General features: G+C 44.6%; 1 protein-coding gene across 1 annotated transcript; it reads left to right on the forward strand.

The window, feature by feature from the left end:
* Nucleotides 1-1,077: 1,077 nt before the first annotated feature.
* On the forward strand, nt 1,078-21,839 carry LOC105470644 (cytochrome P450 family 24 subfamily A member 1). Its single transcript, XM_011722805.2, has 12 exons — nt 1,078-1,761; nt 1,982-2,172; nt 3,395-3,488; nt 5,363-5,459; nt 9,175-9,266; nt 10,465-10,576; nt 12,491-12,636; nt 16,150-16,316; nt 17,116-17,194; nt 17,684-17,881; nt 17,980-18,100; nt 20,339-21,839. Exons 1-11 carry the CDS (start codon nt 1,504-1,506, stop codon nt 18,088-18,090), a joined length of 1,545 nt encoding a protein of 514 aa, XP_011721107.2. The 5' UTR covers nt 1,078-1,503; the 3' UTR covers nt 18,091-18,100; nt 20,339-21,839.
* Nucleotides 21,840-23,490: the final 1,651 nt, after the last annotated feature.

Here is a 23,490-nt window from a genome sequence, read left to right on the forward strand (position 1 = left end):
CTGACTGGTGGTAGTTTTGTATTGGATCAGGTTGAAAGGATTCCAGCCACTTTAAAACAATCAACAAAAGTCTCCAGCTTCTCTTCCTGAATTAGCAAAGCGAGTTCTACTCTTGCTGGCCGCGATGACTCTAGAAATTGTGTATGTTTGTCACTGGAGATGCCTAGGACGCACCTTGGGGGAGGGGGGCAGTATTGGGGACGGTGGTTTCGAGCTCTGTGTGCCCCTCCTTTGCACAAGGTAGTCGGTGTACAAGAACAGAGACGGGCGGTGGACATACGGGAGGTGGCCCAGCCTGAATTCAAGCAACATGGGTGCAAGCCAAGCTCTCAAGCTTCATTTCCTAACTTCCTAAAGAAATAACAACAGCAACTAATTTTTATTGACTGTTGACTATGGACAAGGCTTCGTTGTTGCCGCTTTACGTGCATTAATTCATTTAATCTGCAAAACAACCAAACTTGAAGCAGCAGGAAGGAAATTCTACAAACTCCCCTTCTTGCTCAAGTTAAGAAAGTCTCTTCTTTTGTTGCATTTCAGTAAGACTCAAATCCTCCCCACCCTGGGAGGCGCAGAAAGCCAAACTTCCTCCAAAATAAAGGGAAAAAAAAAAAAAAAAACACTTCAGTCCAGGCTGGGGGAATCTGGCTCCCCGGGCCCCTGGCAGACGCCAGCAGCTTTTCTGGGTCCGCACTCATGGACCTCACCCGCCCGGCATCGCGATTGTGCAAGCGCAGGGCGGCAACCACGGCCGCCGCTGCCGGCTCCTGCCAGCCAGGGGAGGGCAGGGAGGCGCGTTCGGCGCACACCCGGTGAACTCCGGGCTTCGCGTGCCTTCCCGGGGGTTATCTCCGGGGTGGAGTCTGCCGCCCCCACCCCACCTCCCGCGCCTGGCGAACAGAGCCCCGGTCACCTGAGGCCCGGATGCCCTCGCTCACCTCGCTGACTCCATCCTCCTTCCACCCCCATCCTCTGGGTCCTGCGTCCCTCGGAGCCTGGCCAGCCGGGGGCCACTCCGCCCTCCTCTGCGTGCTCATTGGCCACCCAGGGCATGCCCGGTCTCCATAAATGCATGGTCCCCGGACATAGGAACATGGAGAGGGACAGGAGGAAACGCGGCACCAGCAGCATCTCATCTACTCTCCTTGACACCTCCTCCCCGTGGCTCCAGCCAGACCCTAGAGGTCAGCCTTGCAGACCAACAGGAGGACTCCCAGCGTTCCCTTTTCAAGAGGTCCCCAGACCCCGGCTGCCCTCTTCCAGCGCCTGTGGCTAGCGCAAGGAGGAACCAGTGCTCTGAGGCTGTCGCGTGGTGCAGCGTCGAGCATCCTTGCCGAGGTCCTTTCTGCTGCCTGTCCCGCCTCACCCCGCTCCATCACACCAGCTGGCCCTCTTTGCCTCCCTTTCCCAGAATCTTTAAGCTCCGAATCCCACCAGCGCTTCCTACCAACCTCACCCCACCCCGTCCCTGTGCCTTCCCGCGCTCCGGTGTACCCCGCTGCCATGAGCTCCCCCATCAGCAAGAGCCGCTCGCTTGCCGCCTTCCTGCAGCAGCTGCGCAGTCCGAGGCAGCCCCCAAGACCGGTGACATCTACGGCGTACACGTCCCCTCAGCCGCGAGAGGTGCCAGTCTGCCCGCTGACAGCTGGTGGCGAGACTCAGAACGCGGCCGCCCTGCCGGGCCCCACCAGCTGGCCACTGCTGGGTAGCCTGCTGCAGATTCTCTGGAAAGGGGGGCTCAAGAAACAGCACGACACCCTGGTAAATACCTTTTCGCACCCCTGACTCCCTTTCTCCTCCCTGTTCCGCCCTCCCAGCGGCGCTCCAAACCCTCCCCGACGTGCGCGGCGCACGGTGCGCTTCGGCGTCTGGGCAGTGAGGGACCCGGTTTCCCGAGGAGGAAGGAGGCAGGAGGAGGGAAAGCGCTTCGGCCACGGCGGAGGATGCGCGCTGACACCGCGCTGTGCCCGGCCCGCTGCAGGTGGAGTACCACAAGAAGTACGGCAAGATTTTCCGCATGAAGTTGGGTTCCTTTGAGTCGGTGCACCTGGGCTCGCCATGCCTGCTGGAAGCGCTGTACCGCACCGAGAGCGCGTACCCGCAGCGGCTGGAGATCAAACCGTGGAAGGCCTATCGCGATTACCGCAAAGAAGGCTACGGGCTGCTGATCCTGTGAGTCCAATCCGAGGGACCTGGGCATGCGGCCAGGCCTGATGAGCCTGACGGCGCCTGGAAATTGTGAAGAGGTGGAGTTAGAGTTCCCTGGGGTTGGATGCTTCTTATGTAGGGCGGATACCAAAGCCCCTCTCCGGTGCCATTGCAACCCTGAGCTCTTGTATAGATTAGAGTCGGTCCACGGAAAAGCTGTGCTGTGCACCGGGCACCTGCGTTCTCTCTGGCAACAGAGCAGGGCCACACCCTCCCATCATAGAAAGGCCAAAACAGGGTTGTACAAACTGTGGTGGTCAGACTCTTGGGCAGGATGAGGTTCTGAAGTCAGCGTACCAGCCAAACATCTTATACAAACAAAATTGTCCTTTAAAATTCCCTGAAACACCTTGTAAGCTCAAGAGCCAGGAGTTAACCTCTTTTGCTTTTGACAGTGGCCTTTTCTGCAGAGGATTGCGGGGCATGCCTTATTTCTACTTGTAAAGGTGGAATAAGGAGGGATATCAAAGTTGTGTTTTAGGTCGGTAAGTGCTACAATGGGATGTGATTCTTCTGCCTTTAGTTGTTAGCATTTAACAAGTTAGCACCTTTACCCCCAAATTGTAATGCCTAATAGTTATATTTTCCAGGATATAATGAGGAATTGAAAACCCTGTTAATGCACGGTGCATCACAGGCTGTGTGGTCTGCCGTGGGGCAGGTGCATACAAGTACACGTTCACAAAAGGCTTATTACTCCAGTGAATCTCTGGCTGTATGTTATCATTTGGAGGCAATAGTAAAATTCTAAATATGAGATATTTTGTAAATACGAAGCCCACACCAATTAGTCGAAAGAAGACAAGATTCTTTCCTCAAACAGGTCTGAGTTGCTGGTGATGGGGTGTTCACATGCCCCCTTTTATGGCTAGGAATTGGCCCCGGGCCTTCCAGCCCCACTCCCTGCAAGGACACCTCAAAACCCCTGAACCCAAATTATCTGGACTTCAACTTTCTGGTGCAGTCTTTGACTAGGTGCTTTTGCTTCCTATTGTCAAACTATTGTCAAAATACGATCACTATTTTATCCCAGATATTCTAATGATAATATTCTCTGGATATTTCTCGGCATGATTCTCAGTGTTTATTTGATTTTATGGTTCCTGAAGTTGCAGCTGGGGGTATTTCTGCATCTCCCTTCTTTTCTTTTCAATGTGCTCTAAATGTATTCCTGCTTCTCTCACAGGGAAGGGGAAGACTGGCAGCGGGTCCGGAGTGCCTTTCAAAAGAAACTAATGAAACCAGTGGAAGTGATGAAGCTGGACAACAAAATCAATGAGGTTTGTAGGCTGGGGCCAGCTTTCCTGGGGCTCTTGGGGACATAGGGATATTGGTGGAGCTTCAAGTCACAGCTACAAAATACAAAGGAAAAAAAGCATGCAATTTGGGTGATTCAAAGGGGGTTCTTCTCTTTCTCTCCATTCCTTCCTACAACCTCCTCCCCACCAAACCCTTATTTCTCCCTCCTTCACCCTCTTTTAAAGTCATATCACAATGAGGGAGCAATGGGGAGCATGGACTTTGGTATTCTACAGCCTTGGATTTGAGCCCCAGCCCTTCCACTCCCTGACTATGAGACCTGGCTATACCACTTACCTTCCCTAAGCCTCAGTTTTCCCATCTACAAAACGGGAGTAACAGTTCCTGCTGCCCGGGTTTGCTGTGAGAGTTAAATGAGATACCCTTGTAAAGTTCTTAAGTAGTGATATTTGAGCTAGGTTTTGCAGGAGTCTGAGGCAGAGAAGGTGGGGAAAGGCATTAAGAGACAATAGCCTTCTGAAAACAGGGAGGCATGAAATGACATGGTGTGTTCAGAGACTCAGTCATTTAGTGTAGCTGATGTGAGGCTTTCTCTGAAATGATACTGGACAGGTCTTAACAATATTTTTGTATCATACTAAAGTATCTGGACATCGCCCCTTTGCCAGCACAGAGTCAAAGGGGGTTTTAAGCATACAGTAATCTCTTTCTACTTCTGTTCACTTTGGATGTTTATTTTGAACTGGATGTGTCCCCAGATGGGATCACATAGGTGAAGGATTGCAAACTCAGAACCTTCCAGGGGCTACGGGACTAATATAAAATAATAAGGCAGACTCAATAAAAATTTCAGGAAACGTGATAGTGCGCGCCCCTCCTAGGAGGGACAGCAGCCCCAGTTCCAGCAAATGATTGCCATGTCGGAACACAGACCTCGTGTCTCCAAGTCTCGTACTTATTATGTACATTGTTAAACTAGTAGTGGTAAATCCACATGTTCATACGAAACCTCTTGATTTTTTAATGGTAACAAATTCAAAGAACTTTAAAAGGCACTACAGGGGCAAATTAAACATGCAACCTAAGTCCACACAGGTGGACTCTATGGTCACACCAGCGCATGGCAGGCTCCAGGATGGCAACTTATCAGCTCTGTGGGCATAAGTGAGTGACTTGGCCTCTTTAAGCCTCAGCTTTCTCATCTGTTACATGGGAAATGAGTAATGACAGTACCTACTACCTCATGGGGTTGTGGGAGGATCAGCCAATACACTTTGTACAGTGTTTGGTACCATGTGGATCTCATTAAATGTGAGACATTCGTTATTGAAAACTCTGGTTTATGAAACTGGCATCCAAAGGCCTTATGTGACTGTCCCAAGGTCATAGACTACTTAGGGAAGGAGCTGCGTCCAGAATCGGTGGATCTTCTGGTTCCAAGTTCAACATTCTTAACACAACCACCAACCAATAAAGAGACGTTCGCTTGCCCAGATGTGGAAAGGCACACCTCAGGATAGCTGCCGCATCACAGTCCTTGAGATGCTGGGCCAACAGGGACGCTTGGCAGATTCCTTTGTGGTTTACTTCCCCATTCTGATTAGAAAAACAAAAAAAAAATGTTTTCCTTTTCATAAATTGCCAGAATTATTTTTAGATCAAAAGCTGAAACTTAAGCTTCAGGGTGGCTTCAAGAAATAACCCAGGACGAGGTCGCTAGGGGATGAGGTGGATTCCCAGGGAGAATATATAATTAGTGTGACTTCAGGATGAATAACATTATGGCCAGTGAATATTCGATGTAGCAAGACCCGAAGTTAGCTCAGTGAGCTTTAAACTTTTGTTTTCCTTCAACGGCTTTAAAATGTGTCTTTTGCGGTTGTTTTCTTTGAAGGTCTTGGCTGATTTTATGGGCAGAATAGATGAGCTCTGTGATGAAAGAGGCCACATTGAAGACTTGTACAGCGAACTGAACAAATGGTCGTTTGAAAGTAAGTTGTCGTCATAGTCTTGCTCATTGATTTTGCAGATGATTTTGCAGATAAAACATGGCTCTTTTGACAACTCTTTTGTAAACATGCATTATTGCTGCCTAGGGAAAGGCCAGAGCAGCCCTTTTAATGCTTCTTTTAGGTGCTTAAGTTATGCCTTGAACTATGGATTGTTTATGGAGTCATACAACGAACATGTGTTGAACACTTGCTGTGTGTCTGGCACTGTGCTAGGTACTAGGGATATGACAATGAACGCAACACATAACCTTCCTGCCCTTGGGGAGCTTCTATGCTAGACAAGGTGATAGTCAACAAGTAAACACATTTTCAAATACACTCTTCCAGGGAGTAAAAGAAAACAGAAAGGGAATAAGAAAGAGCATGAAAGGTCGGCACGGTGGCTCATGCCTGTAATCCCAGGACTCTGGGAGGCTGAGGTGGGCAGATCGCTTGAGGCCAGCCCAGGATTCTGAGACCAGCTTGGGCAACACCGCAAAAGCTTGTCTCTACAAAAAATACAAAAATTAGTCGGGATTGGCGGCACATGCCTGCAGTCCCAGCTACTCAGGAGGCTGAGGTGGGAGGATTGCTTGACCCCAGGAGGTTGAAGCTTAAGTGAGCCATGATTGCACCACTGCATTACGGTCTGGGTGATGGTGTGAGACCCCATCTCCAGAGAAACAGAGAGATAGAGAGAGAGAGACAGACAGAGAAAGAAGGGAGGGAGGGAGGGAGGAAGGGAGGGAGGAAGGGAGGGAGGGAGGGAGGGAGGGAGGAAGGAAGGAAGGAAGGAAGGAAGGAAGGAAGGAAGGAAGGAAGGAAGGAAGGAAGGAAGGAAACAGAGAAAGAAAAAGAGAAAGGAAAGAAAAAAGAAAAGAAAGAAGAAAAGAAAGAAAGAAATAACATGAAAGAATGAAAGAGGGGCAAGTCCTTTTTAGTAAGGAGACATTTGAGGTAAGTCCTAAAGGAAGGGAAGGAGCAAATCACGAGGGTACCCGTGGAGGACTGTTCCAGGCAGCAGAGACAGGAAGTACAAATGCCGGGAGGGGGAAACATGAGCACCGTGTTTGAGGAACTGCAAGGTGCTGGAGTGAGTGGATCACAATGAACAAGCCGGGAGGAAGGGGATCCTGTGAAAGATGAGGTCAGAAAGAAGACAGGCGTCCAACAGGGCACAGCTCATAGGTCCTGGCAAGACTTTACTCCTCGTCTGACTCAGGTGGTGCAAGTAAGGGAGGGAGGACATGACCACTTTCTTCAAAGATTACTCTGGAAATAAAGGGCAGAGCTCACTGCCCATGGGGGTGCAGGCAGGAGAGCAGGCAGCTGTGATCAGGTGGGAGAGTGCCTGGCTGAGGACCTTCAGGACTGTGGGAGAATCTGAGAGGGCCACCTAAGCCGGACATGGCCAGGGGTCGCTTCACGGAGATGGTGCCCCTCAGCTAAGACCTGATGGTTGAGTAGGAGTTCACCAGCTGAAAAGGGAGAAAGGTGCAGAAAAAGTGCAGAATGACAAGCGTATCCTGTAACAGAGGCTGGGAGAGGGTTGGCAACCAGCTCATGGAGAGCTGTATGGGCAGGAGTTTGAATATGAGCCTGTAAGTAACTGGGAGCTGTGGATTGTATTCAGCAGCAGTGCGATATGGGCAGATTTGCTGGGAGGATCACTGTGGCTGCTGTTGGAAGAGAGAGAAGGAAAACCTATAACACTTCCATAAATTCAAGGTCAGAAATATGGCCATAAATAGATAAATATAAAAATACATAACTTTTTTATTACTTATTTGAAACAGACTCTCACTCTGCCCCCAGGCTGAAGTGCAGTGGTGTGATCTTGGCTCACTGCAACCTCCACCTCCTGGGTTCAAGCAATTCTCCTGCCTCAGACTCCTGAGTAGCTGGGACTACAGGTGCACACCACCATGCTTGGCTGATTTTTGTATTTTTTAGTAGAGATGGGGTTTCACCATTTTGCCCAGGCTGGTCTCGAACACCTGACCTGTGATCCACCTACCTCGGCCTTCCAAAGTGCTGGGATTACAGGCGTGAGACACCATGCCTGGCTAACTTTTGTGTTTTTTAGTAGAGATGGGGTTTTGCCACCAGTTAGTCTCACTCCTGAGCTCAGATGATGCTCCCGCCTTGACCTCTGAGAGTACGGGGATTACAGACATGAGCCATCGTGCCCCTCAGGGTAACTAATTATTTTTAAAGTTCATATACCACCCAGAGCTGTCTCACATATTCCCAGTGGTGTACCTACCAACCACTGTGGAACACAAATGTGGCGAAACCTTGAAAGGCTGGGAAGAAATGAGTAGAGTTTGGAAAACACAGATGTAGTTGGAAAAGTTGTATGTGGGTGCTGACTAAGCTAATTGACTCTCACTCCTCAGGTTTATGTTTACCTTTTTAATCCTAGTTTCCCACTTTATAAGTCAAGAGCCAATTATCCACCACTAAAAAGGTGGCTGCAGTAATCCTGTATAATTTTTTTTTCTAGACTATGTCACCAAGGCTAGGGTGCAGTGGCCACTGGTACAATCTTGGCTCACTGCAACCTCGGCCTCCTGGGCCCAAGAGATCCTCCCACCTCAGCCTCCAGAGTAACTGGAACTACAGGCACATGTAGCCATGCCTGGCTAATATTTTTATTTTTATTTTTTTGTAGAGACAGGATTTTGCCATGTTGCCCAGGCTGTTCTCGAACTCCTGGGCTCAAGCAATCTGCCTGCCCCAGCCTCCTAAAGTGTTGGGATTACAGATGTGAACCACTATGCTTGGCCCTGTGTCCTTTTTTTTTAAAAAAAAAAAAAAAAGGTTACAAGAGATAATTTTTAGGACAATGGGGAATATTTTAAAATGGGACACAGTCGATTTTTTATGGAATGGTTGCTAATGTTCTCAGGGATGTTAATGACATTGTGGTTATGTAGGAGAATGCTTTATTCTTAGGACATTACTGCTAAATATTTAATGGTGAAGTGTCCTGAGAGCTCAAAATTATTTTCAAATGGTTCAGCACACACAGCCACATATACACTTGTATGCATACATACACACAAAGAGAAAGAAATGGCAGCAAGATGTTAATGAGTTCAGAGGATACAGGTATTCATTTTACCATTCCTTCAACTTTTCTGTAGGTAAAATGTTTTGAAATGAAGAGTTGAGAATTTTATTTTTAAAAAGGTTCCTTCTAAATAAGATGATGAAATGGAAGAAAAAATAAAACCCTATGTAAAGTGCTAGTCCAGTACCTGGCATGTAATGGGTGTTTAGAACATAATTATTCCCTTCCCTTCTCCTCCTCTGGCGAATGGCTTCCAATTCATTATGTTAGGCAGTAGAATCCAATAAGTGACTCTAAAAACGCAGCTGAGTTAGAGGCATAGCGTAGACCTGACCCTGCGGCACCTTTGCTGGGGCCAGTGGATCTCTTGTGTGACTTACATGACTCAGGACAGTGGATCTCTGATCAGCACGTTCTAAGGTGATGAGTCATTGGACCTGGAGATAATTTCTAGAAAAGGAGAGTGATTGTGTCCCCGTTCTCTGACTCTTTGCTTTTCCTCGATATTCTTGCACTGTTGCCTTTTCTCAGAAAATCCCACATTTTTAAGAGGCATGGAATTGAGTCTTTAACAGCCAGCTAAACATAGACTCCAGCATTGCTGTGATTGTGTAAAGTGATGATTATTTTAAATGACAGGTATCTGCCTCGTGTTATATGAGAAGAGATTTGGGCTTCTCCAGAAGAATGCAGGGGATGAAGCTATGAACTTCATCATGGCCATCAAAACAGTAAGCCGTCTCTTTAAGAGAGCCGTTTTCTTGATTGATGTTTTACAGATCGATTTTTACAGAACTTCACAGTGTTTCCCAAAAACTGGCATACTTATTTCCGTAGTTAAGTGTTCATTTTAATGTGCCTTATATATTTTAGTATATTGATGTGCATATATGCAGCTGTCTCCAACCTTTTTGGCACCAGGGACCAGTTTCGTGGAAGACGGTTTTTCCATGGACAGGGCAGGGTGGTGGGGCGGGGGAGGGAGGATAATTTAAGTGCACTACATTTTACTCTGCACTTTATTTCTATTATTATTACATACTCACCATAATGTGGAATCAGTGGGAGCCCTGAGCTTGTTTTCCTGCAACGAGAAGGTCCCATCTGGGAGTGATGGGAGACAGTGACAGAAGGTCCCATCTGGGAGTGATGGGAGACAGTGACAGACCATCAGTCACTAGATTCTCCTAAGGAGTGTGGAACCCAGATCCCTCGCATAGGCAATTCACAGTAGGCTTCGCACTCCCGTAAGAATCTGACGCAGCCATTGATCTGACAGGAGGCAGAGCCCAGGTGGTAATGTTGCTGGCCCACTGATCACCTCCTGCGGTGCGGCCCAGTTCCTAACAGGCCGCTGACCAGTATTGGTTCATGGCCTGGGGGTTGGGGACCCCTGCATATATGCCCGTAACATAAAGAAGTGCATTAAATCCATTATTTCTTTGATTAGGCAAGGTTAAAATAGCTATTTTAATTAAAGATCAGTTGATTTAAAATACTTTTTAAAAGGAACCCAAAATTTTTCAGATTGTACCGTTTTGAATAGTTTGGGTGGTGTGTAGATAGGATAAACACTGAAATTGGTTTGGAAATCACTGAAGCTTGGAAATTATTAGAAATTGAAGTGAATATGAAAGTTATAGTTTTTCCTCTTTTTTTGTTTACAATTCAGTCATCAGATTGCAATTTTTTATCAAACACGTCCAGTGGAAAGTCATCCCCCACATTACCTTCAATATTGAAAGGAGGTGGAGGTGGGGTGTGGGCATTGCTCCCAGGACCAGTGCAGAGAGAGCCGGGGGCGTCCTTGTAATTCCAGCCTTTTAAAAAGTGCAGGGTGCTGTGGTTTAGAATGTTCCTCTTCCAGAACGAATGTTGTCTTTGAGAGAAGGAGAATTCAGAATAAAAAGGTGCTTGCATTTCTCTCAGATGATGAGCACGTTTGGGAGAATGATGGTCACTCCAGTCGAGCTGCACAAGAGCCTCAACACCAAGGTCTGGCAGGACCACACACTGGCCTGGGACACCATTTTCAAATCAGGTAAAGGGCCGCCCTTCACATCCAGCCAGACCCAGCCCGGCATCCCTGGGTCTGGAGCTTCAGAGAGAAGGTGTGGAGTGATCTCCAGGGCCTCATCACCACGTTTAGGTTTTGCAAACACAGGTGTTTTGGGATTGCCCCGGCATACACAAATTCTAAGTAACAAGCTTTCTGTAGTCTTCTTTGGGAATTAAGAGTGGTTAAAAGTAAAATCTGGCGGGGCACAGTGGCTCCCCCGCATAATCCCAGCGCTTTGGGTGGCCCAGGCAAGCAGATCACTTGAGGCCAGGAGTTTGAGAGCAGCCCGGCCAACATGGTGAAACCCAGTCTCTACTACCAATACAAAAATTAGCTGGGCATGGTGGCGGGCACCTGTAATCCCAGCTACTCAGGAGGCTGAGGCAGGAAAATTGCTTGAACCCGGGAGGCGGAGGTTGCAGGGAGCCAAGACTGCGCCACCGCACTCCAGCTTGGGAGACAGAGTGAGACTCCATCTCAAAAAAAAAAAATAAAGTAAACTCTATGGAGTCAGGGAACCCTGAGTTCAAGTTGAGCTCTGTCACTGGTTGTGGTGGCTTGGCCAAATGTGCAATCACCTTTTCATCTTCAGTTGCCTTGTCTCTAAAATGGACGAATAATAATAAATAATCATAATAATAAGAGTACCTACCTCAATGTAACTGTTTCTGGGTCTAATACAGATTATAGTTAACATAAAAACCTGGCATATCACAGTATCTCAGTGGACTAGAGCTGTTTCTGCTACATGACAAAGGGGGATATTTGATGCTAGGCATTGTTCACTTATACATTTATTTAACCCTCACAACACACTATAAGGTAGGTCTTTTTGTTAGCCCTGAGAGGGGTACCTGAGACACATAAAAGTTAACAAACGTGGCTGGGCGCCGTGGCTCATACCTGTAATCCCAGCACTTTGGGAGGCCAAGGCGGGCGGATCATAAAGTCAGGAGATTGAGACCATCCTGGCTAACACAGTGAAACCCCGTCTCTACTAAAAATACAAAAAAAAAAAAAAATACCTGAGAGTAGTGGCGGGCACCTGTAGTCCCAGCTACTCTGGAAGCTGAGGCAGTAGGATGGCATGAACCTGGGAGGCGGAGCTTGCCGTGAGCCGAGATCGCGCCACTGCACTCCAGCCTGGGCGACAGAGTGAGACTCCATCTCAAAAAAAAAAAGAAGTTAGCAAACGTTCCCAAGATTGCATGCCAGGTGATGGCAAAGCCAAGATTTGAAGCCAGACAGAGGGCTTCCTGGACTCGAACTCTAACTGCTGTGCCATATGTGATCACCATTATTATTACCATTTCCATTATTATAATAAGCCTGGTGGTTGTTTAATAGTGATGAAGGTGCACGCCTAGATTTTATGTTGTAAATATTAGAAATTTTTACCATTATTGTCAACATGGACGAGCAGTGTATTTGTGCATATGTATGTGGGGTATGTGTGCTTAGTAATATCTGGGTCCAAGTTGGATTCTGAAAGTGAGCCCAAATCCTACCTTCTTTTACGCTTATTTCTCCCAAGATCTAAACTCTTACTACTCAAAACTATGACCTGCAGCCCAGTGGCATCAGCATCACCTAGAAGCTTATTAGAAATGCAGAGTTCCAGGCCTACCCAAGCCCTGATTCAGATTCTGCATTTTGAGAAGATGCCTAGGTGATTCCTATCCACATTGAAGTTTGAGAAGCCTCACTCATGTGGGTATTGAAAAATCCTTGCAGACTTAACAAGAAGGCAATAATTAGTGTGTGTAACAAATTGTCAGTGTTCCTGAAAAGACTATTTAGATATTGCAAGAAGGATTTTGGACTGAGATTTTCTTTTGTGATTTTCCTCATCCTCATTTTCAACTGACTTCCTCTCTTTCTTCTCTGCTCTAATAGTCAAATCTTGTGTTGACAACCGGTTAGAGAAGTATTCTCAGCAGCCTAGTGCAGATTTCCTTTGTGACATTTATCACCAGAATCGGCTTTCAAAGAAAGAATTGTATGCTGCTGTCACCGAGCTCCAGCTGGCTGCAGTGGAAACGGTAAGGGTGGGCTGGATTTGAGTTTGCTAAATGAACAGTCTGTACAATTTTTAGATGACAGATTTTAAATAGTAATTCATCTCATTCATGTCACCGGGATTCACTGAGCACCAACTTCACAAAAATGAAAAGTCTCATACTAGATGCCACTGTGCATCCGTGCATGGCCTTTTGTGCTTAAACACTGGGTAGGAGGAGACTTCGTGTGCCCCAGTGACAAAAACCCAGAGTGGGATGTGATGAGTGCCGTGATGTCCATGCACGCTGCTGCAGGAATTCAGAAGCAGTAAAGTTCCCTGCCCTGGCAAGATACAGAATTCAGATTTTTCAAAATTGGATGTATTTTGTTCGGTTGTACATGTTACCCCAAAGTGCCTAACTGTGGCTGTTACTTACTGTAAAAAAAAAAAAAAAAAAAAATGGCATACTCTCTTTCAAGCCAATAATATTTTTATCGCTTAGAATTGTAAACAAAGTCCCAAAGAGTCTGGGACAAGTGGATTTTAACTGAAACGAAACAGCTCATTGTAAAGACCAAAATTCTGTCTCTGATGTGGCCGATACTCCCTAGGGGATAGTAGATACTAAGTGCAGACCAACCCTGCCATAGGCATTCAGGTAGGTTGAATTGACCTGGATACTGGTTTGAGCTGTGATGGGAGTGACGCACACTAACCTCCTCCTAAGTGCAACATTTACTCCATGCATCTTAAAGTTCCTAAGCAAAATGTAAAGCAGTTGTTTATTTTCCATGTGTTTCCCCTTCTGTGCTGTTTCTTGCCTGAAGTAAAGGTAGGTTTTCTATATCAGGAGATAGCGAGGTTCTCATTTCTCCTCATGCTCCAGAAGGCTGTTGAAAGTGGGAATCCATCCTCGCTCACTTTCCTATTGAACTACTTACCCTGGGAGGCTCCTTACAGCGGTGAAAGTAAAGTGTCACCCATTATTCTTTTATATTTTCAACTGGAATGTGACCTCTCTGAGAGCAATGGCTTAGGGTTGTCCACTGCTGTGATTCCAGGACATAGAACAGTACTTGGCATCTAGTAGTGGCTGATAGATACTTGTTGAATACATGAATTCAGGAACTATTGAGCGCCTACTGTATGCCTGGGACTGTTCCAGGTTCTTGAGAGACCACCATGAACCAGAGACAAGGGTTCCCATTCTCATGGAACGCGTATGCAAGTGGGGAAGACGGACAGTAGCCATGTAAACAAACAGATGTGGTCACTTTAGATAGTGGTATGGATTGCAGAGGACGCCATCAGGATGGTGTAGTATAGAGGGGTGGAGATGATTAAAGGGGAGCCCTGTCTGAGAAAGCAGTACTGGAACTGACTCTGGAATGATGAGAAGAGCCAGCCACAGAAAGACCTGGTGGAAGAGCACTGCAGGTAGAGGAAACGGCCCCATGCAAAGGCCCTGGGGCAGAAAGAGGGATGGAGCTGGAGAACTAGCAAATGTGGTCAGAGCTGAGACTGGAGAACTGGATGAGCCTTGTTAGTCAGAGCCTTGTGAGCCCAGCCTGGGTAAGGCATTAGATTGGATTGCACCTGTGATGGGAAGCTCTTGCAGCATTTTAAACAAGGGAATCACCTGATCATTTATGTTTTTGAACGTGGGCTCTGGCTGGTGGATGGAGAATGATGAACTTAGCCAAGAGAGTGGGTGCAGCAGGCCAGTCAGTGAGCTCGGTCTGTTCCACGGAGGTCAGTCCAGGACAGTTTGTGCCCCCGAGGTTTTCCAGGCCACTTCCCCTCAAATCAGCTGCTGCAGCTTAGCCCCTGCAGTTTTCCCTACAGGCTCAGACTGTCTTACATGGCTTTGGTAAAAGCTACAGTTATCTGCCTTTTGGAAACTATTTGGTACTTGCGGTGAGGGACTCACTGATATGGTTAAATCCATTTCTTTTTTGGTCCTGGCTATTCTGAAAGTCACATTTGGAAAATCAGAGCCATTTGAAAGTGTATCTAATTTGATGGCTACACCCTCTTCCTGTTTTGTAAATTAGACTCTTACAATCATGGCGTCTATAGTTTATTTGCAGCCGAGGCTGCCAGTCCTCTGACATGAAGAAGCCTGCCTTGGAGGCATCTTCTTCCAAAAATAATAAATAACCATCGTCTCTGAATGGTCGTGCACTTTGCTCATTTGTGTGAGTGGCACATGGCACTTAGCAACAGCGCCTTCATGTCTGTGGAGGTGGACACAATGATCATTTTCAGGGAATATTTGGCTTAAGTTAGCGAAGTATGGCCTAAAAATAACTACATATGAATACTAGTGGTGAATATTATGTAGCTTAAAGCTACACTGGCTGTTTCCATCAATATTTTTTCTCCAGTCATTGCCTGTGCAGACAAAATAAAAGATGCCACTTAAAAGGGCGTAGGCCTTTGTCAGAAACTGTAGCTGGAGTACTCAACTCAATGCTTGAATTTCTTATTTTGGTGTTGGCACCCTCGTATGAGGGCTCTTTACATGTGGTTGAAACCCCGAGTGTAGATAGTGCCTGTTTATTTTTGTGGTAACTTTTTAGGGTGTGGCCAAAGGAACTTTTAAATTTCAGAAATGCCGTTTCTTGTCCATTTCCACTATAACATTTTCTTAAAGCCTCTCATTAGCAACACCCTGAGGATCATCATCCCTCTCTGTTTATTCCATTTTTATATCAATGTTTTTTGTATCAAGCAACTTTTAATTAAATGTTTATTTTGAGATCATTGTAGATTCACATTCAGTTCTAAGAAAAAATAGAGAGGGATCCCTTGCATTCGTCGTTTCCCCTAATAGTAACATCCTGTCTAACAAGAAAACGTTGTCACAATCCCAAAATTGGCATTGATTTAACCCGCTAATATTCTCATTTCACCAGTTTTACATGTACTCATTTGCGTTCGAACAATTATTGTGTCAAACCATATTTTAGGTCAGGTGCAGTGGCTAACACCTGTAATCCCAGCACTGTGGGAGGCCAAGGCGGGTGGATCACCTGAGGCCAGGAGTCCAAGACCAGCCTGGCCAACATGGTGAAACTCTGTCTCTACTAAAAATACAAAAATTAGCCAGGCATGGTGGTGGACGCCTGTACTCCCGGCTACTCAGGAGGCTGAGGCAGGAGAATCGCTTGAACCTGAGAGGCGGAGGTTGCAGTGAGCTGACCTGGTGCCACTGCACTCCAGCCTGGGCAAGAGTGAGACTCCATCACAAAAACAAAACAAAACAAAACAAAACTGTATTTAAATGTTCTAAAGCAGCTGATTAAAGGATTATACTTTGGTTTCCTCAGTAATTAATTTAAAATATATCCTTAATTGATATGTTTTATGAAATAAATCTGCTTTTTTATATATTGGATTTGTCTAAAGGCATAGCTATAAGGATGCATGAAGAAGCTTCACTAATATATTTGCAGAATAAGGTGGTAGGCATCTTATACCTTTTTTCAGCTAATAGTGGTTTAATGCAGTTATTTACAAAAACTCAAGTTTACGTCCATTTGGCTTGCAGACAGCAAACAGTCTCATGTGGATTCTCTACAATTTATCCCGTAATCCAAAAGTGCAACAAAAGCTGTTTAAGGAAATTCAAAGTGTATTACCTGAGAATCAGGTGCCACGGGCAGAAGATTTGAGGAATATGCCATATTTAAAAGCCTGTCTGAAAGAATCTATGAGGTAAGAGCCTATCTCTGAGCCAATATAAATGTGTTAGAACACTGTTCTCTTAATTACAAAGCAAGGGGTCCCCTACTCATGGACAGCTTCCCCTAGCTAATTAGAAACAATTATCACACCGCAAAAAAATCTTTGGAGCCATATTTCTTTTCTGGTACTCATTTCCTAAATCATTTGGGCAAATTCTATTAAATCTTGGAAAGTCAGTGCCCTCCCCTTTAATTCAATAATCTTGCTACTTTAATGAACACGGTAAGCACTAATTAAGATAGGGGCATGATTGAAGGCTATGAGATGGAAGCTCACAAAAGAGCTATATTGTTATGTAATAGGACGTACAGACAGCTTTGTTTTTGAGCCTCCGGTATAAAACATTTTTTGGAAATTCTTTTTACATCCTTTTGGGAAAATAAAACTCAACATTTTAGGATGAGAAGGATACTGTCAACTTTGTCAAGAGTACATAGGAGAAACATAGAACAAACATCGCGCTTCAAGAGCTAGCATAGAAACATACAAATTGAAGTCTGGAGTGAAGTACAGAGAAAACCAATGTTAACAGTTTACTAAACACCCTTGCACTGGGGTTTTAACTAACTCAAGAAGATAAGAGGAACAAGAAATACAATTATTGAGAAGAGAAAGACAACTTCTTTAGGAAGATCTGTGATTATGCTGCCTTTCTGAGTATGCACTTGGGCTGCACTTATTTAATCCAATCTGCATTCCCACTGACACTTCAGAGAGAACTTAGACGGTGCTCGTGCTCACCTTGACATCTTTGATTTTACGTTTTCAGGCTTACGCCGAGTGTGCCATTTACAACTCGGACTCTTGACAAGGCAACAGTTCTGGGTGAATATGCTTTACCCAAAGGAGTAAGTCGAATTTGTATATTCTACACCTTACAAAACCTTGGAAGATACACTTTGCAAATATTCGTCAGATCTCCCTAGACTTTGCACTGGAAAATATTCATTTTGGAAATACAGAGATGGTAGTGAATGTTGCATAGTATAGAATTAGAACTAATGGCTATGGAGACAGAGACCTGGATTCAGTCTCACCTTTATCTGTGTTGTCTTGAGTGAGTTACATAATCTCTGTGAGCCTCAACTTCAACTGTAAAAGGGGTTTAATAACAGAATCTGCCGCACGGGATTGCTGTGAGTATTGTGCACAATTTTAAAGCCCTTTACCTGTTTATTACCTGGCACATTTTAAGCCTCCGTGCATATTGGCAATCATCATTATTATACATTTGTGGATTTGGCTTTTGATTTGTAAGGTGACAACTTTTGTAAATGTTGTCATTCAAAGGTATCTTCTGGTTATTTTAAATACTATGTGTTTCTGTGTGTTTTTAGACAGTGCTGATGCTAAATACCCAGGTGCTGGGATCCGATGAAGACAATTTTGAAGATTCAAGTCAGTTTAGACCTGAACGTTGGCTTCAGGAGAAGGAAAAAATTAATCCCTTTGCGCATCTTCCATTTGGCATTGGAAAAAGAATGTGCATTGGTCGCCGATTAGCCGAGCTTCAACTGCATTTGGCTCTTTGTTGGGTAAAACCTTTACTGGTTTCTGCAATTATGTTCTGTGCTATTTCACAAGGCAGAAGAAGAGAGGGGTAATTCTGTTTTTGTGTGCATGCGCATTGCAGATTGTCCGCAAATATGACATCCAGGCCACAGACAACGAGCCTGTTGAGATGCTACACTCAGGCACCCTGGTGCCCAGCCGGGAGCTCCCCATCGTGTTTTTCCAGCGATAAGATGCCTCAGGTGAGCATCTAGGCGATTCCTTATCCTCTGCAAGGTAGGGAGAATGACGAGGGATGAGCTATGCTGGGAAGTCAGCCAGGCTGGGGTTTGAATCCCAGCTCACCTCTAATTTGCTGGGTGACCTTGAGCAGTTCCCTAAACTCTCTGCTTCCTTTTTTTTTTTTTTTTTAATTTGTAAAATGATGACCCAAAGAGTGTGTATCACAAAAATTTAATGTGAATACCAAATACTTATTCCTGAGCCTGGCATCAATTCAGTGTTCAGTAAATGCTAGCAGCTGTTCATGGTTTTTGCATGTGAATAGTAAGGCTTGGCAAACTTTTTCTGTGAAGGGCCAGTTGGCAAATACTTTAGGCTTTGTGGACCAAACAGTCTTTGTCACATCCTCTTAATACTACCTTGGAGCAGGAAAGCAGCCACAGACAATTTGTAAACTAATGAGTGGGCTGATGTTCTAGCTTTCTATTGCTCCCACCGCAAATTACTAAAATTTAGTGAGTTAAACGACACAGATCTATTATCTTACAGTTCTATAGATCAGAAGTCTGATGAGGCTCTTCCAGGCTAAAAGTATCGTGTCGTCGGGGCTCTTTCTGGAGGTTCTAGAGGAGGATCTATTCTCTTGCTAGTTTGGGTTGTTGGCAGAATTTAATTCTTCATGGTTACAGGACTGACGTCTTTATTTTTTTTTTTGCTGCTGTCAGCTGAAGGCTATACTCAACTTTGAGAAATATCCCATATTCCTTGGTTCATGAAACCTTCCCCATCTGAAGCCAGTAGCAATGGTCGGTTGAGTCCCTCTCATGCTTTGAATCTCTCTTTCTTCTTATATGGCTTCTGTCTGACAAGATATTATCCAGAATCATGTCTCCCACCTCAAAGTTCATAAATTTAATTTCATCTGGAAAGCCCTTTTATTCATATAAAGTAGGATATTCACATGTTCCAGGGATTAGAGCAGTCACATTTTAGGAGGACCGTTATTCTGCCTACAAAGGCTGTGTTCTGATAAATTTTACAAAACACGAGCGGTAGACTTTATTTAGCTCTAGGGTCTAGGTTTGTGTTATGAAACGACTTGTACGATAAGTGTATGTATTTATCAGCCTGTATTGAACACAATAGAATATTTTTTCTGCAGTATGCCATTCAATGCTTTTTCTGACAGTAGAGGAGTTCTCATGTTCCCTCCACAACTTTTGCCATATCCATATACCAACCAACTGCTATTTATTTCAATACTTACTGAGTTATTTCCTTTAAATTAACATAAGCCTAATACTATATGTTGGCCTTGTGCTGAGTAATAATTTCCTTAATGAAATTAAAAGTTAGTAAGTCTAGTTATGTTCTCCTAATAGGCATTAAAATGAATTCAAAACTATTGAAGTGACCAAAAGTTAGCCTAAGAAAGCTCTTTTTTTTTTTTTTTTTTTTTTTTTTTTTTTGAGATGGAGTCTCACACTGTCCCCCAGGCTGGAGTGCAGTGGTGCAATCTCGGCTCACTGCAACATCCGCCTTCCAGGTTCACACCATTCTTCTGCCTCAGCCTCCCGAGTAGCTGGGATTACAGGCGCCCACCACCATGCCCGGCTAACTTTTTGTATTTTTAGTAGAGATGGGGTTTCATTATGTTGGCCAGACTGGTCTCGAATCCTGACCTCGTGATCCACCCGCCTTGGCCTCCCAAAGTGCTGGGATTACAAGTGTGAGCCACCACCCCCGGTGGTGGAACGAAGACATTTGTAACATATGGCTTTAGAGAGTGACATGTCAGCATTTAAACCCAGATTCTATCATTTTTTTCTGTTAGCAGCACCTCCTGGGATTTGCCTGGAGAGAAAATACTGTTTGCCAGTGGCAAGTTCAGGAGCATTTGCTAATTGGTAGATTATTTAGAGAAACATGCAATTACAGATAAAATTTCTGAACAAGGCCCAAATGAATACATTATTATTCCTCTACCAAGTGTCTGATGCTGTTATGAAATTTGTCCAATTCTGAGCATCCCAGCCAACAGAACTGAATCAAGTAGGGTAAGGAAAGTGTTCTAGCTTAGTGGTGAGACCCCAGTCTTCAGCCAAGACAGCGTGCATGTTTATCACAGTAAGCCGCACCTTTGGTAAAAGCCCATGGCAATTTAAGTTTTAGCATTTTTTTTTTTTTTTGGCTAATAATTTGTCTTGTTTAAATACATTTTTTTGATATATAATTACGGTGTACCTTTTTTTTTTCAGATTTTTTTTTTAACCAAGACCAAAACAGCCATTTCGACTTTTCTGCAAAAATGGTGCTTAACGGCTTCTGCATTACCGGAACGCAAACTTCAAAAGCCCACATCATACAATAGCTTATAAAGAATATTTAGGCCCAGGTGTTGATATTTTTTCTTCTGCAAAATTGTTCCAGAAGCTATACTGTCTTTCTAGACCGTGGTATTTGTTAACGTCATATCCAACTCAGGGAAGCGGACTGAGTGCTGGGATTCAAGGCATTCTACAGGGTTCACTGCTGGTTTACACTTCACCTGCCTCAGCGCTGTCTTCAGGTGCTTAGAATGGCCTGGGAGCCTGTTCTCTCTCGCATCTTCCATGACATGAAAGGGAGGCTGGCACTTGTCAGTCAGGTAGAGGTTACGAACCATTTCAGCCCCTGGCTACCACATTCACTGTCTGAATCTTTAACTCCCAAGAATAAGTTTACATTTCACAATGAAAGACCTACAACAGCTAAATTTTCTGGGGCTGGGAGTAATACTGACAATCCATTTACTGTAGCTCTGCTTTAATGTACTACTTAGGGAAATGCCTGCTTAATAATGTAAGCCAAGCTAAATGATCGTTAAAGTGATCAGGCCTCCCATGAAATTGCGTTCTTCCTGAATTGAAATAGAAACATTATTGGGAAACTAGAGAACACCTCTATTTTTAAAAGGACTTTAATGAAGTCAGACATCTTATAAGACTAGTGATTCACTGGGGCATCATTTTGTTAGAGGACCTTAAAATTCTTTATTTTTTTAATGTGATTCCTTTATGGCATTAGGGTAAGGATGAAGCAACAATTTTTAAATTGTGTATGTGCATATGAAGCACAGACGTGCGTGTGTGTGTGTCTGTGTGTGTGTCTGTGTATGTGTGTGTGTTCTAATGGTAATTTGCCTCAGTCATTTTTTTTTAATATTTGCAGTACTTGATTTAGGATCTGTGGTGGAGGGCAGTGTTTCAAAGTTTAGTCACAGCTTTAAAATATTCAGTGTGACTTTAATATTATAAAATGATTTCCCATGCCATAATTTTTCTATTAAATAGGACAATTATAAAGCATGCAAAAGTTAGAGATCTGCTATATAACATTTGTTTTGTGATTTGAACTCCTAGGAAAAATGTGATTTCATAAATGTAAAATGCATAGAAATGCATGTAATACTTGTAAGACTTAAAAATTGTGTTTACAGATGGTTTATTTGTGCATATTTTTACTACTGCTTTTCCTAAATGCATACTGTATATAATTCTGTACATTTGATAAATATTTCTTCCTACATTATGTTTTTAGAATGTTTCGGAAATATACATTTATGTCTTTATATTGTAATAAATGTGTACATATCTAGGTATACGCTTTCTCTCTGCTGTGAAATTATTTTTAGAATTATAAATTCACATGTCTTGTCAGATTTCATCTGTATACCTTCAAATTCTCTGACAGTAAAAATAAAAGTTTTTAAATATTTGAGAGACTTCCTCTCTTTATTGCCTTTGTTACAGCAAAATAAAAACAAATTCAAACTTTATTTTACTGGTAAAAAATTTTCTTATATGGCCTATAAGCCCTATATCACAAAATTTACCCTTAGATAAATCTAGACTTTAATAGCGGTTTTACTGAAAGTGAAAATAACTTGCCATTTTTTTGCTGCTTAAATATTTCTCAAGTCCAGTTACTTCTATTTCTACCCCCTTTCCAATCACACAATCAACCACACTCTGGTTATGTGATTGGAAGCGGGGTAGAATGGCCTGGGAGCCTGTTCTCTCTCGCATCTTCCATGACATGAAAGGGAGGCTGGCACTTGTTAGTCAGGTAGAGGTTACGAACCGTTTCAGCCCCTGCCTACCACATTCAGTGTTTGAATCTTTAATTCCCAAGAATAAGTTTGCATTTCACAATGAAAGACCTACAACAGGCAAATCTTCCGTGGCTGGGAATAATACTGACAATTTCTTGCCTGGACCACTAATATCTCTAGCCTCTGCAGGAGCTCCCAGCTGATCTCAGTCCTCTCTTGCTTCCTTCCCGTCTGTTCTTTGCACACTTGCCTTATTGGTCTTTTCAAAACCCAAACCCGATCATGTCTCATCCTGCCTCTGGGGCTTCCCCAATTCCTCTTACGTAAAGATCCGATTCTGCAATCCGCACTTCCAGGCCCTGTCAACTGAGGTCCCACTGATCCCCCAGGCCTCAGCCCCCATCATCCACCCCCAGAGGCCTCTGGACCCAGGCCACAGTGGCTTCTGCCAGTTTCTGCTGTTCCTTAAATGCTGGCAAGAGGGTTCCTCCTGCCGCCACCTTCCGCACACGCTCTTTCTCTGCCTGTTCTTCTCCTACACACCATCTAGGTCCATCCAGCTTTCACTTCCTGAAGGAAATCTTCCTTGATGACTCAGATCCCACAGGGGCTGTCCCCGGCACCGAGATTCATTAGGGTTGTGATTCCCGAGGAGACCTGTGCGACGGTGGGGACAGCAGGATGGGGAAGGGAAAGAAGCCAAACAAGCGTGTGGTTTTGAATGAAGTTCCAGCCCCAGCCTGATCCCTGGGGAGCTCTGGAGTGTACACTGCAGCTCAGTTTGTTCTCCTTGTGCCCAGGGAGCGGGACTTCCACACTCCTTCAAATCAGGCTGCACCTTGGGGTATAAACTGCCAGATACTTCTAGACTTTACATACGCAGGCAAAATGGCTGTAGTGGCCAGAAGGTAGTCTTTAAAGAAGGCTGCAGGCTCCATGAGGAGCAAACCATGAAAAACCTGGGCGAAGGGCACAAAGACTGGCAAAAGGGTGTGAGGAGCACAGGGTGGAGCAAGGACCATGTCTGCTACCCCTCACCTCCCTGAGCAGGTTGCCTAGAACTGACACTGACATGGACACTGACATGGCCAATGTGGCCATGATGATAATAATATTTATTGACTGCTCTTGCTGCCTCAGTCTCTCTTCTAAGCACTCGCTACATATGAATTCACAAATCCTTGTCACTGCCCTGTAAGTAGATGTGATCATTCTTCCTATTTCACACCTGGGGAAACTGAGGCACAGAGGTGCTCAGTAATCCCCTTAGAATCACAATTGGTACATAGGGAAGTCAAGATTCCAAGATAGATTGGT

This window comes from Macaca nemestrina, chromosome 15, assembly GCF_043159975.1.
Source record: "Macaca nemestrina isolate mMacNem1 chromosome 15, mMacNem.hap1, whole genome shotgun sequence".
Taxonomy (NCBI): domain Eukaryota; kingdom Metazoa; phylum Chordata; class Mammalia; order Primates; family Cercopithecidae; genus Macaca; species Macaca nemestrina.

Coding starts and splice junctions, on each gene's coding strand:
- LOC105470644 (XM_011722805.2), top strand. CDS start 1,504: ATGAGCTCCCCCATCAGCAAGAGCCGCTCGCTTGCCGCCTTCCTGCAG. Junction 12,637..16,149: donor AGCTGGCTGCAGTGGAAACG/GTAAGGGTGGGC, acceptor TTTGGCTTGCAG/ACAGCAAACAGTCTCATGTG. Junction 17,195..17,683: donor AATATGCTTTACCCAAAGGA/GTAAGTCGAATT, acceptor GTGTGTTTTTAG/ACAGTGCTGATGCTAAATAC.